The sequence below is a fragment of the Neolamprologus brichardi genome, chromosome 16 (genome assembly GCF_056152115.1).
Source record: "Neolamprologus brichardi isolate AB-2024 chromosome 16, ASM5615211v1, whole genome shotgun sequence".
Classification (NCBI taxonomy): Eukaryota; Metazoa; Chordata; class Actinopteri; order Cichliformes; family Cichlidae; genus Neolamprologus; species Neolamprologus brichardi.
In genome coordinates this window covers 35,600,402-35,614,265 of record NC_142119.1, presented here as the reverse complement: position 1 = coordinate 35,614,265, position 13,864 = coordinate 35,600,402, and the positions used below count along the sequence as shown (strand labels likewise).

The window sequence follows — 13,864 nt, the reverse complement described above, 5'->3', positions numbered from 1 at the left end:
TTGCATTGAGCTCCAGACCGAGGGGACCTGATTTAATAATCACACTGTCACCTTCTCACCAAGCGTTTCGCTGATGGTCTTGTAGCCCAGTCCGGAGGGTCTATCCTGCCCATGGTAGTGGAGAGGTTGGGATGGAAGAAGCTGATTCTGTGGACAGGTGTCTATGCACATAAGTTAAGATTGGGAGCATCTGTAAGATGAGATTGGTTGACTGATTGATTGTAGTCTGTGAGCCACTTGAGCACACAACCAATGTGTGGGGTGCCAAAGACTTATTTCACTCAGTGACATGCAGATCAATGCAATCAATCAGTTTTTCTGGATTATTGGTTCATATTTTGTCTCGCTCCAGTAAAATTAACTACATTCGGCCTTAGTTCTGTCCTCTCTTCCCTCACTCGTGAACCCAGAGATACCAGAGAAACCCTACTCGATGAGAGGGGTCAGGTCCTCGCTCCGGGACCTGACCCCTCTCATCGAGGGCAACCCCAGACTGGAGTCCAGCCCCTTTTCAGGAGGCTGATTTCAGAGTGAAGCCGTGCGTTGAGGTAAACCCTGCTGTAACTAGCTAGGACCTCTCAAACCCACACACCAGCTCAGGCTCCTTCACCACCAAACTGGTTCCAAGTCCCAGTCGCCAGTCTCGATAGTGGGGATTGGTCACCTAGGGCTTCTGCCGCTGGTTGTCGCCCGACACTGTGCCTCCTGCAGGCTGTGGGTCTACAGGTGGGCATGTAGCCTTTTCAGGCTGAGTCCCATAGGCTAAAGACACTCATCCTCACCATTTTGCCTTGGGAGACCCTCCCAGGGGGCAAAAGCAACCCGACAACATAAGCCCTGGGACACACAAACCCCACGTAAACATGCTGAGGTGGCGATCTGAGCCCTCTGATACTCCTGATTTTAAAATCCAGCTGCAAACCTTTCCTATAATTAAATTGTGAGCAGATGATCCGTCTGCATCTCCCTCGATGCGCTCGCTCTGAGAGAAGAGTGAACTAGCAAGAGTCATGACTCTTGTTGTGTTCTTACTTCCTGTTTTTAACTGGACCGACTTCCTCTTCGTAATGTCAGACAGAAACAACATGTTTAGTCATTTTAATGATTCTATATTCTGCATCTGAAGAAATTATCACATGTATCTGTTTCCTAAGTGAGGCCTTGGGTGTCTGCTCTATTTGCGATCATTATATTTTTATTTTATCCAAAAAATTTGTGTTTTTCTGCTCATATGTGCAGCGATAAAGAAATATAACAAGAGAATGTAGTTATTGGTGTTAAAGGTCTGACTCTGCTGTGAATGTCTGTGTCGGTGTAACGGTTGAGCATCGTGTTGTCTCTGTTCAGCAGAACGATATGAGCCCCGCTTCCTTCACACTTTCTCTGATGCAGCCGCACACCTGATGGGATGGAGACACGCTGCTGCTGGTGCTACAGTTGCTGGAGAAGGACAAACCCCAGCATATCTCTGCCTGTATCAGTGCTTATCCACACATCCACACACGTACACTTATTACTGTGTTTTATATCCCTCTGTATCAGATACGCTTTGTCCTCTGTCGTCTTTAAAAGCCGTTGCTTTAGTGAAGATACACTATGATAACAATGAAGTAGCCACAAGTGCATTTATGGTGGAGCTCGAGGTAGAACACAAACAGCCAAAGATGTTATTTAGAGCCATGATGTTTAAGTAAAGTCGGGATGAATTTCAGATTTATTATAAAACAGCGTAAACGTCAGCGAGCAGTACCTTCCAAGATGTAATCTGGATACTTTAAATAAAACCCTTAAAGGGCTTGACTTGAGTGCATAAACGTGATGCTAGTTGTGTTTGTTTAACTAAAGGTCTGCACATGTTCAGCACATGTTATGTCATGCATGTGTGTTTCTGTGTGCAGCGTAAATGATGGAGAGTTTGTTCCAGTACGCAGACGGAGCTGTAGAAACAAACATTACTTCATGAAGTCGTTGCCAAAACGTAAAAAACAAGCATTGCTGGACCAGAGTCGATGTAGGCGTGGTCGTATGGGGGTGGGGCCATGCACTGTGTGGATTTGGTAAAAGACGGTAATGAGAACCAGTGATATCAGAGTCGCTGTAACTGTACGAACGTTCAAGTAGAAGCATGTATCACTGCAAAGTGTTACAAACCTGTGGGAGTTGCACACCTGGAGGTAGTGAACAACTTAAAAGTTTTAAAGATAGTTTTAGGTATTTCTTAGACTCACACCTCATTAATAGATGGACTTCTGACCTGGTTCAAAGGATGTGTCATACATGCTTTATGAGACGCGTCCAGCTGGACATGCAGCAGCTTTGCTCCCCTTTCCATTACTGTGATGTAGCATGGACAATAAACACATTAAAACTGAGCCATATCCAGTATAACTACAGATTCTCTGTGCCTTCTCTCTGAACAGGCAGCTGAAATCATCTCTCATCTATTTTTATTTTTTGCCTTGTTGTAGAAAGCAAGTCAAATCAAATAAATCTTCCTGGTTGTTGTCCAAGTTCTTCAGTGGTTTAAGGGAAGCCGTGTCTGCAGGAGATGCAGTATCACGGTTGATCTTTAAGCGTTTGTTCAATGCAAACCAGGGAAACTAAAATGAAAATGTGCCAGGTGAAACGTGGAGATGTTTACTGTTTCGTCGACTTTGTTCCTTCTTTGATTTGATTCTGTTCATCAGCATCTGTAATATCTTCACACTACATGAAACATCTCCGTTCACCTGAGCAGCAACAGCATGAACAAGGCAGCTTCTTCTTATTCCTGCTGCGGGAATCTGTCACGTTTATATTTGGAAGTGAGTTTCGATGCAGTGTTTAAATATGAAAAGCATACGATGTTACTAAAAGTCTGTGTAGTAGGGCCTTTCTCTTTCCTGCGTCCCGTGTTGTGTCGAATGAGCCGTGATGAAAACATTCACTCCCAGCGTGACGCACTGACTGTGGAGACCTCGAGCCCACGAGAGGCCTGTGACGCTGGACTGAAGCCACTATGAAAAACCCGGAGCCACAGTCGTGCTGGAGTTTTGTGCTCGTGCCTTCTTTGTAAAAACAATCAATATTATCTACTTTCATTTTGTCATACTATATGTAATGCAAGTTTAACAGATAATTACCTTTTGTCTAATGTCCATAAATATGTGTGCAACTACGAACATTGTGTTCAGCTTATTTACATGTTTTATCTCATTGTCCTTTAAGCCACGTATCAGAGGCTTGAACAGCGAGTGGGTTGAGTTTTTGTGTTTTCACACCCACAGCTGTGTGCCTGGGATCAGCTAGTCAGCATGTTGGGGTTCTGTGCAATCACAGAGTCGTCTTAAGCCTGACGTCTCGGCTCATGGACAGATTTTGGGCACGTTTAATGTAACACTATATGTAAAATAAACGAAGACGAAACTGGTTAGTTAGTTAACTGGGTGTTGAAGCACCAGTGTCTACCAGATACATTTGTTTCCAACCCATAAAATGATACTTCAATTCAATTCAATTCAATTTTATTTATATAGCGCCAAATCACAACAAAAGTTGCCTCAAGGCGCTTCATAGATACAGAGAAAAGCCCAACAATCATATGACCCCCTATGAGCAGCACTTTGGCGACAGTGGGAAGGAAAAACTCCCTTTTAACAGGAAGAAACCTCCAGCAGAACCAGGCTCAGGGAGGGGCGGGGCCATCTGCTGTGATTGGTTGGGGTGAGATTACTTAACAGTAAAATGTTTACTGCTGTTATTTTCTTACTTACTAATTAATCGGAATAGAGTTGACGAGCCCGCAGGCCCTGAGAGAGATTCTTTCTGTCCTCGAGCGTGTGGCCCCGAAATCAGGAGAGCAAACTGCATGAAAACAAAGCCAACATTTAAACTTTAAACTTGCAGATAAAATCTTTTAGTCCTTTATTAAACAAACTGATGGCTCTTGGCAGTAAAAGTACACTTGGTGTTAGAAATGAGGAGAATTTAAGTTTGGGTGATGTCCCATTAACCTCCATCCACTCGATGGAGACGTTTGAGGGGTTTCTTGTCTGATCTTTCAAACAACTATGAACATGTTGATAAGTCACCGCATCCATAGTTGGATTAACACTGTGATTCATGTCCACGACTCCAAAAAGCTGCTCGTTGCCTTTATGTTCACTGCTCTGATGTACTTGTGACTGGATGGATGGATGGACAAAAACATTTTAAAGGAATCCCAGTGAAACGTTTCCAAAGACAGGACAGGACTGAGAAAAAGTACTGTCACCTGTTCCAGCCAGTTCACCAGCTAAGACTGTTCAGTTTTCAGAAACCCAGGCGTGGAGCGGCATGTTAAATGTTAAAGTTCATTAACAGTGCAGTTACATGAGGACGTGCATAGCTCCAGTCCTGTTCGTCAGTGCCATCATCTTCAGAGAGTCTCTACTGTATCGTAAAGCTTCCCTTTCACTGCTGCTTTTCCTCTGTCGCCCCTGTTGCTCATCTTCACCTGCTCCACCATGCATCGTCACCTCTTTTGCACACTGTTGCTTTGGATGGTGGACCTCAGGTCTACTTCCACTGTCTCTGCTCCTTGTGTGTACACCTTCCTACCTGTCTTTGATTTCTTCTTTCTCCAGTGCATACCTCCACCTCTCCAGACCTTCTTCTACCTGCTCCCTACTCTTACTTCAGATCACAACGTCGTCTGCAAACATCAGAGTCCATGGACACTCCTGCCTGACCTCATCTAACAGACCATGTGTGTATCCATAGCAAACAAGAAGGCGCTTGATACGATCCCACCTCTGTCACGCCTGCTGCACACCTCACCACTGGCTCACTGTCCTCCTATATATAGTTCCTGCACCAGCCTCATGTACCTTGCAGTCGTGCAGGACCACAGTTCCCCTCCTGCCACCATCACATCCTTTCTCCACAAAGAGACAGCGTAACTCCTTCAGACCTTCTCCACATCTCTGTTGGTACACTTGCTTTTCTCTCAGCATGAAGCCATACTGCTGCTCACTGTCACGTCTTAAGCAAGTCTTTCCCATTGTTGTCATCTTCATCCCCCTGTATTTACAACTGCTCTGTGCGTCACCCTCGTTCTTGATACCTGTACCTCTGCACTTCTTTATTCCTCAGGCATTGTTCCCTCTTCTTAAAGTCCATGTTCACCACAGCCATTTCAATCCTTTTTGCAAAATCCACCATAACCTGTCATTAAGCGTTCCTCTCCTTAACACTGTACAGGGACGTAGTATCCCCACACACCAGTATCGTCTCCCACCTTTCTCTCACTTTTGAGCTGTAGCAGAGCTGGTTATAAATTTGCTTCATTACTGAAAGTGGGGGAGAGTTCAGTAACATCAGAATTAGGGATGGGTATCGTTTAGGTTTTATCCGATACCGGTGCCAAACCGGTACTTTTGAAACGGTGCCGGTGCTTAAAGAATGGAGAACACAAACTTTGTCCAAAAACCTCTCATGTTCAGCTGTTTTTTTTGTAAAAAGATAACAATGTTAGCCTTTTCTGCAGCTATGGGGCATATATGGTATCACTCTTGGCTGGAAGCAGCTTAATCAATGGAAAAAACACAAACTTTGTCCAAAAACCTCTCATGTTTAACTGTTTTCCACTTTTTCTTTGGTCATTTTAGCCTTTTTGTCCAGGGTGAAGGGAGTATCTGCCATCACACAAGAAGACAGCCGCATGTAGCTATGATGGTGTTTGCTAGTTCACCTTACATGCATTAATGTAATAACGTGGTTAGCCTACTCAACGTAAATTACACACGAACAACATTAAGCTACTCACGCAGAGAAGAACGGCTGCTGCTGCATCATCATCCTCATCATTTCTGCTACACTGGCAGGGCTAGGGGCCAGGACTCTCCTCTTCGGGTTTTTGGGGGATGTTGCTAACTCCGGGTCGATAACAGGCACCACACCCGCAGTAGATGTGCTCGGTGTGAGGTCTCGCAGCAAGCTATCAAATACGGCGCATTTCTCCGCTTTTAAAAAAACGCTATGCGTCGCCAGGTGTTTCATCAGATTTGAGGTGTTACCTCCTTTGACAGTATCACAGTATCAGCTTAAAGCACTTGTTGCAGCTGCTGAGTTTGCATCTTTTGCTGTGAAGTACAGCCAGACTTTGACCGCTTCGCCTTGGGCGTTTTTAATCTGTAGCTCTGCTCTAAAAGAACGTACGTACCTGGACCCGCCTACTCTCCTCGGAAACGTAAAATGATTGGCTGGAATCTAAAGTGTATCACAGCTCAGGAAAAATAAAGCACCGAAATGTGCGCTGCTTTTCGGTCTGGTTACTACCGTTTATGTCAGAACCGGTGCCATCATGGCACCGGATACCGGTACCCATCCCTAATCAGAATACATATTAAATGCCAGCCCGTGTGATAGCTTCTTGATCCACTGTACAAAAAGAGTCTCCTGCTCTCTTGTGCTGGTCTCAGAGCATGAAGAACCCATTTACAGCTATGATGGTGTCTGTTCCAGGAATACCAAGTGTCCAAACAAATGCACTGTGTTTCTTGTCTCTGAACACCCCAAGTACCCAAAGCTCTACAAAGCATGAAGGACAAGTGCTTACAAACGTCTACAGTGCTGCTACAGACGAGCCCCTGCTCAAAAGGAACGGTTACTTATGAACAGACCTGTTGAAATGATTGAACTGCAGACTTTACTCACTTTTATTTCAAGGGTTTAAACAAAAATATATCTTTATCTGTTTCAGTTTTATTTTGACACAGATTTCTTTTCAGAGCATTTTAAATAAGAGTATTGTTTTTGACATTTGGATCTATCCTTTGCCTAAAGTCCATAACCGATGAACATCCCTTGAATTAAAGCTGAAAGTTTCCACTTCCGTCACATCCACCGAGGCTACACAACAAAATGTGTCATTGTCCAATAACTTACCAATTAATTGTTCGATATATCTGCTGTGAACATGCTGCACGGTGAATGATGGGAACTCAGCGTGACGCCACGACCACGCTGTTTCACTAAAACTCAAATGCTTGACAACAGAAGGTCCTACCAAGGATTCCTCTCACCGAACAGCTTGTTGATCTGATGAAATCCCTGGGAGGAGTTCATTCAAGTACGAGGCCTGAAAATGGTGGAAAATGTTGCCAAAATGACAGTCTAAACTTCAAGTGGCTGACTTCCTGTTAGGTTTAGGTTATGACTCCAAGAGACCTTAAGATAACACATTAGGCTACCAAATTTCAGTCACAGATGAAACATCGTGCAGGAGCTGCTTGTTTGAAATGTTGTACTTTGTGCTGTGGAGCCAGTTTGCAATATTCCATGACCAACTGCACCACCTGCTCCCACTGGGTGGCGCTCTAACTATTGCTGATAATGGGTACATCAATCTGTTCAGGGCAGGACTTTCATCGTGTCTGTGAAGTTTGGTAGATACTGGACTAGATTTATTTTAGTTATAGCAGTTTTATACTTCATTGTAAACAATCAACATTCACCATGCTGCTGTGGTCGCGCCGTTTGTGAAACACTCACAGTTTTCAATCTAACCTCAGACCAAATCCTCAAAGCTTTCCTGGATAAGTCTGAGGTTGCTGGGGGGAAGTGCCTTGAAACTGTATTCCAAAGTGTAAAACGTGACATTTCCTGTTCCCACTAGGTGGCGCTGTAACCACTGTCAATTTTAACAAGTGAAACGTGTTCGGGGCAGAGCCTTGCCACCTGTAAGAAGGTTGGTCCAGAATGAAGAATGTATGTGTGAATGATAGCAAATTAAAATTTCATGAATATGATCAAAATTTGCTTTTAATGAAAACTCAAAAGCACTGCAGTTTACCATGGCCCAGGTGTGTCGTTAAGACGGCCCAGGTGTGTCGTTTACATGAAACTCCAGCTGTGTCCCAATTCAGGGTCTGGGTCAAGTCAGGGTCAAGTCAGGGTCTTGAAGTACGCGCACTGCGTACGGTGCGTACTATAAGTACGAGAAGTGCGGAAGTGAGAGGCTTGTGAAATGGGACGGTCTAGCCGTCGTCGCGCTGTTCAGGTTGCCTAGCAACCATGATTCTAACCGCGAGAAACGTTACATACAGCTTTGTGTGACAGAAATGAAGGAGAAAAAAATGTTTTTTTGTCCGTTTGTTTTTATTATGACACTTTGATTAGTTGAGTATCTGAGGCTGAGACCACAGGACTGTAAAACATGATTGTTGGGCTTCATTTCTGTACTGAACAGTTATTTAAGATTAGTTAGTAAATAACAATTAGCTGATGTTGTTCATGAGACTAAAATCATCTCACTGTGGTAATGTAAATATAATATGGCCAATATTATAGTATTGTCAGATTATTATGGTACACACACATATATATATAGGGTTAGGGTTTATATAAACACACACACACACATATATATATGTGTGTGTGTGTGTGTGTGTGTGTGTGTGTGTGTGTATACACACATAAAAAGTAAAAACTTTTTTTAATGGCTTAAAAATAAAATAATGCTATTAGATATAAAAACTTTTTAAAATAAACAATTAGTTATTTTTTTGGGGGGGGAAAGCAATGAGCTATGAACTAGCATATTTTGGATGAATATCATATTTTTTGATGAATATCATAATTTTATGAATATCAAAATTGTTTTTATGAATATCGCATTTTTATTAATATCATAATTTTATTAATATCATAATTTTTATGAATATCATAATTTTATTAATATCATATTTTTATGAATATCATAATTTTATTAAGATCATAATTTTATTAATATCATATTTTTTATGAATATCATATTTTTGTTACTTCCTTTATTACTTCCTAGGGTCACAAATCATTTTATTGGGGCCACAAATCACTCTGTTTCACATAAGGGGCCTAATATCCCTCCTTTGGTCGGTAGTTGGAGGGGACCGGTCTCTTCTTGGGGTCCTTGGGGATCAGGACCGTCCGACCTTCGGTTAGCCATTCCGGCTGTCTCTCGTCAACTAGCAGCTGGTTCATTTGTGCTGCCAGACACTCGTGGAGTGCAGTCAGCTTCTTCAGCCAGTAGGTGTGAACCATGTTGGGGCCTGGTGCTGTCCAACGCTTCATACTGGACACAAACAAGATGGTACAGTGGACACATGAGTGACTGCTGTGATTAAAGCATCTTTCTTTCAGCTTAACGAGTGAACCGTCAGCTCGTTCAAACACACGTTAAAGTCCGTTTGGCTCGACACCACCGAACAGAGGCAGCAATATAACAGAGCTAACATTAACAGTGCAGTGAATCCTGCTTGTGCCGTGATATTCAGGACTGCAAACCGAGCAGCATTCACGGACTTTCAGCTTGTTGTGTTTGTGGATATATGACTGACTTTAATTATCCATAAATCATCACATTCTCTGTAAGATTAAGGTTGACTATAATATATATTTAGAATTAGAGGCTTTAAAACCAAGTTAACGCTGAAAGTACAAACGTCACTAATGTCACATAACTTTGCCGACATGTGGCCAACGGTAATGTTTTAATGTTCTTCATTATTAAACATTCGCACATGAATAAGTGACATTCAGTACTTACTTTTGACAGTTCACTCTTCGGCCACTCCCTTCTGCCATATTTTGCTGCAAAATTATCCACACCCACTGCCACGCTATGAATTGTGGGATATATGGGACCATGAAGCGTGCACCAGACCACGGCTGTATCCCAATCCAGGGTCTGCAGCCTTAAAGGCCGCATTTTAAGGCCGATTACGTCACAGCGACGCGACGAAGGCTGTCCCAATTCAAAGGCTGCTCGAAATGCGGCCCTCAAATGCGTCCTTCATTTCCCTGAATTTTAAGGACGTGGCGGTGTAGACTTCGTGGCCCAACATATCCCAGAATGCATAGCGCGGCGGTGGTGTGGATAATTTTGCCGAAAAAAAACGGCGAATGAGGGGCGCCGAAGAGTAACTTAGTAAACTAAGTATTGAATATTATGTCACTTATTTATGTGCAAATGTTTAATAATGAAGAACATTAAAACATTACTGTTGGCCACATGTTGGCAAAGTCATGTGACATTAGTGACGTTTGTACTAACTTGGTTTTAAAGCCTTTACTTTAAAATATACGCCGTTCAATAGCTGAGCTTAATCAGAGAATGATCAAAGCTCATGTAGAAACAAACAAACAAATGAACAAAAGATTTTCTCCTTCATTTCTGTCAAACAAAGCTGTATGAAACGTTTCCAGCTGTTAGTATCATGGTTGCTAGGCAACCTGGGCAGTGCGATGACGGCTACACCGTCCCATTTCACAAGCCTCGCACTTCCGGCCTTAGCGGTCTTTAAGTACGCGGCTCTTGACGATTGTTGAGGCTGCGTACTTTAAGGCTGCAGACCCTGAATTGGGAGACAGCCCACGCTTGATATTTGGGGAAATCGACGGCACATTTGGAGTACGCATTTTGAAGTACATTTTGAATTGGCACAGCCGTCATCACGTGGCGGTGACGTAATCGCACTCAAAATACATACTTGAAGCGTGCGGTCCCTGAATTGGGACACAGCCTCCGTCTGAGGGCTCAGTTTGTGAGGAGATACAATCCTACTGCGGCCCTGAGAGAAAAAACTGTTCATCACAGAGTTATTAGTAACTGACCACAGCTTTAAGGTAAAACAATATATCTTTGTGGATTAGCTCAATGAAATACTTTTAATCAAATTTCATCAGAATTTGACTTGAATTTATTTAAAATTACATTTTGCTTGGAAACAGATCAAAGCATTTTTCATTTAATTATTATTAACAGTGTCTTAAAAACATTTGCAAAGTAAAGTCAGAGAGATTTTAATTCTTCACGTTGTAATTATGTAACTATATATTCTATAATAAAACACTTGAGAATGAGAGGATTTGATTGGACGTTAGTGATAAATCTTTATTTTTTTCTTCTAACTTTATTTGAAATTATAGTGAACAGTCAGTCATTCCAGTTCAGTTTGTACAGTAAACATAGAGAGCAAATAAAAGTAACAATATACAGCACAAAGAAATAAGAAGGATAAATAAATAAAGGAGAGGAAAAAAGAGACAGACTTCAGCTCATTCGTTAAATATTTCTGAATAAATTTCAATCAATGATAAACCTTTTTTATTGGAAGTTAATTTAAGAGAGTTTAAGTAATATTCAATTTCAATCAAAAACAAATTAAATGAAGGGGTTGAGTTTTGAAATTTGCATTTATGTATATGGAATTTCCCTAATAAGATATAAAGATTGACAAAGGCACATATTTTTTCTTTAGTTTCAAAATAAGTGATAATGTTCTTCCCCTCGATTTTGATTTCGTATGTTGTTTTGCACAGTATATAATTGTCAAGCTCTCTATAACGGTGATGGCGTCACATCCTGAGCTGCACCAGCAGGTTAACAAGCAAAAGGATGAAATCATGGAAAACAGAATAATAAAATTATTATTTTCAAATTACTCAACGTAACAACTTAAACAATTAGCGAGCTATTAACTATTAACGAGCATTAAGGTATATTAATTATTTCTTTCATAAGTGATGTCATTATTTGATTGTCTGCCAACACTCTGTGATTGTTTTAATATTATATTATTTGAATCCTTTCCGCTCTCTGTAGTCTTTCCATCTCTTTGTGGTAATATTGTGTCTCTGTCCCGTCACAGATGTTATCAACGTCCGCATAAACTCCCCGGCGTACATGAGTCTGACCCCTGTCCCACATTCAGCCTCCGCATAACCCTCCGCTGCTTTGTGCGCTGATTGGACGCCGGGACTCGCTCGGGAACGCGCTTGCGTGAACTCGCCTCGCTAGTGTTTCCAGGAGACTCTCCTATGTCCACGCGCACGTTTCCCACACGCATCCCCGCTGCCCAAACTGCATATAAGGCGAATCCCGTGAAGCGCGCATCCGTTAGAAATTTGCATGGGGCGTACCCGCCAGTGGAATGCGCGCACCCGCTGTCCATCTCGTAACTGCTGTCCAGCCTAATTGGAGGACACTGCTGAGTAAATGGGAATACTGGGAGCGCGTCTTTGAGCTGCAGTTGGAAAGTGGAGCAGAGTGCGCACTGCTTTTCCGCAGGAGCAAACCTCCGCGTTGCTTTCTCGCTCATAACAAGTTGATGTTTGCGCAGCTGAATGTTCTCGTTTATGGCAGCTCGGATTCTTTATCGCATATTTTAATTTGACGATCCTGCTTTTCCTGTTGACGCGGAGGATAAAAGCAGAGTTTTTGTACATGTAGCGCAGAGACGGATCTCCAGAGGCTTCTGTAAGAGTCACAGCCATGTACGCAGGACGCAAGAGGAGAAAACCCGTCCAGCGAGTGTAAGTTTGAAGGTTTCCCTCCGTCTATTCTATCCACGTCACATTTATTGTGTTTCGTAATTAAGAAGATCCGAAATGCATCGAAACAAATCGGTGTTTGCTGACGATGCAGAATCAGGTCGCTGGATGTTCAGTGCGGATTATCGCAGGCCTGCAGCTGCGGCCTCCTTTAACATGATTTCTGTCTGTTAATAATAACGCAGCACTCGTGTGAATTATTGTACATGAATTATTTTTATTGTCCCAACGTTTTCCAGGCCTCGAGGCTTTCGGGACGACTGCTCGGCTATTTTCTGTCAAACGCCCTTCAAACAACCAGCTGGGCCGTTTTTCCCCTTTCGTTTCCTTTCGCGGGGACATTTAGGATATCTTCGTTTTTATATGTTGTTGTTGCTTTAGTAAAACTCCGCTTCATTTCATTTCAAATCTTTTTGTAACAAGGCCTTTGGTGAGAGGCCCTAATCTTTTTTTAATCGCATTAACGCGACTCAAACACTCTCGAACCTTTTTCAGTAAAAAATAAATCTTTTAAAATAAATTCCGAGCAGTCAGCGGCGTCACGGTCACAGCTTTAAACGCTCGGCCTCTGCTAAACTGTGGGAAACGGCACCGAGATGATCTGCAGCCTCCGCAGGCCTTTGTTCTGCTCGGATGTGACTCTGGGAAAAGCTGCGGGAGAATTATTCAAAAAGAAGAAGTCAGATCTAAAATCGTTACATCTAACGCGCTGCTATAAAACCATTCCCCCCCTTACCGATTTCTCAGCTTTTAGCGTGTTTATCGAATAAATGTTAATATTAGACAAACCAGACTTGTTGTCAGGGTTAAACAGGCTGAATGTTTATCTGACTGCAGAATCCAGTTAATACAAAATGCAACTGTTAGGTGATGATTTCATGAATTAAGGGAAAGTAGCGAACCAACCGGGCCTGTGTGGAAAATGAACGAAGTGTTTGTGATAAGTGTGACTGCTTCACTGTCTGTGGAGGAACTGTGGCCCACTCCTCTTTGCAGAAGCAAATGATGAAAACACTGCGCACTTCTAGGTAGGGATGCAACGATACCAATTTTTTCAAACCGATACTTGGATCTGAGTACTTGCTGATACAGAGTACAAAAACCGATACTTCTACCACAAACACACACACACAAATACAATGAATTGGAAGACAGGTTTTATTTTATTCTCTGCCGATAAAAAATAAAATTTTAATAAAAATGACCACAAAAAAAATTTCAAGTGAAAAATAAGCACTTCTGTTAAATTATTGCAGAGTCTCCACATTGTAATTTTACAAAATATCACTGAACTATTGGCACTGTCTCGAGCTTTCAGAATAATAAATAAACACTTCTGTTTGGAATAAAATAAACTTTTAAATTATTGCAGAGTGTCCAATTTCATATCGCAGCTCGAGTATGCTGAGAAGACGGTGCAATCCTCTGTTTTCCACGGCCGGCATTGGCTGGTCATCCAGAGCGATAAAATGAGTCGAGCCTCTGTTATTTTAACTGCCCGTGGATTTTCTCTTGACATTTTTTATCGCTT

At 42.3% G+C, this 13,864-nt stretch overlaps 2 protein-coding genes across 3 annotated transcripts in view; both read left to right on the top strand.

Annotated features, from left to right (window-relative positions):
- LOC102792225 (aryl hydrocarbon receptor-like) overlaps positions 1-3,157 on the top strand; it is a 33,278-nt gene extending 30,121 nt beyond the window's left edge. Inside the window, exon 11 of one of the 2 annotated variants that reach the window (XM_087830116.1) lies at positions 1,351-3,157. In XM_087830116.1, the coding sequence (XP_087686242.1) occupies positions 1,351-1,404 (54 nt within the window). In that variant the 3' untranslated portion in view covers positions 1,405-3,157. Of the gene's footprint in view, positions 1-1,347 lie in introns of both variants that reach the window. The other variant, XM_087830115.1, reaches the window with a different exon arrangement.
- Positions 3,158-11,959: 8,802 nt separating this feature from the next.
- LOC102792528 (aryl hydrocarbon receptor-like) overlaps positions 11,960-13,864 on the top strand; it is a 43,798-nt gene continuing 41,893 nt past the window's right edge. Inside the window, exon 1 of the mRNA XM_087830231.1 lies at positions 11,960-12,315. Within this exon, the coding sequence (XP_087686357.1) occupies positions 12,275-12,315 (41 nt within the window). The 5' untranslated portion in view covers positions 11,960-12,274. The remainder of the gene's footprint in view (positions 12,316-13,864) is intronic.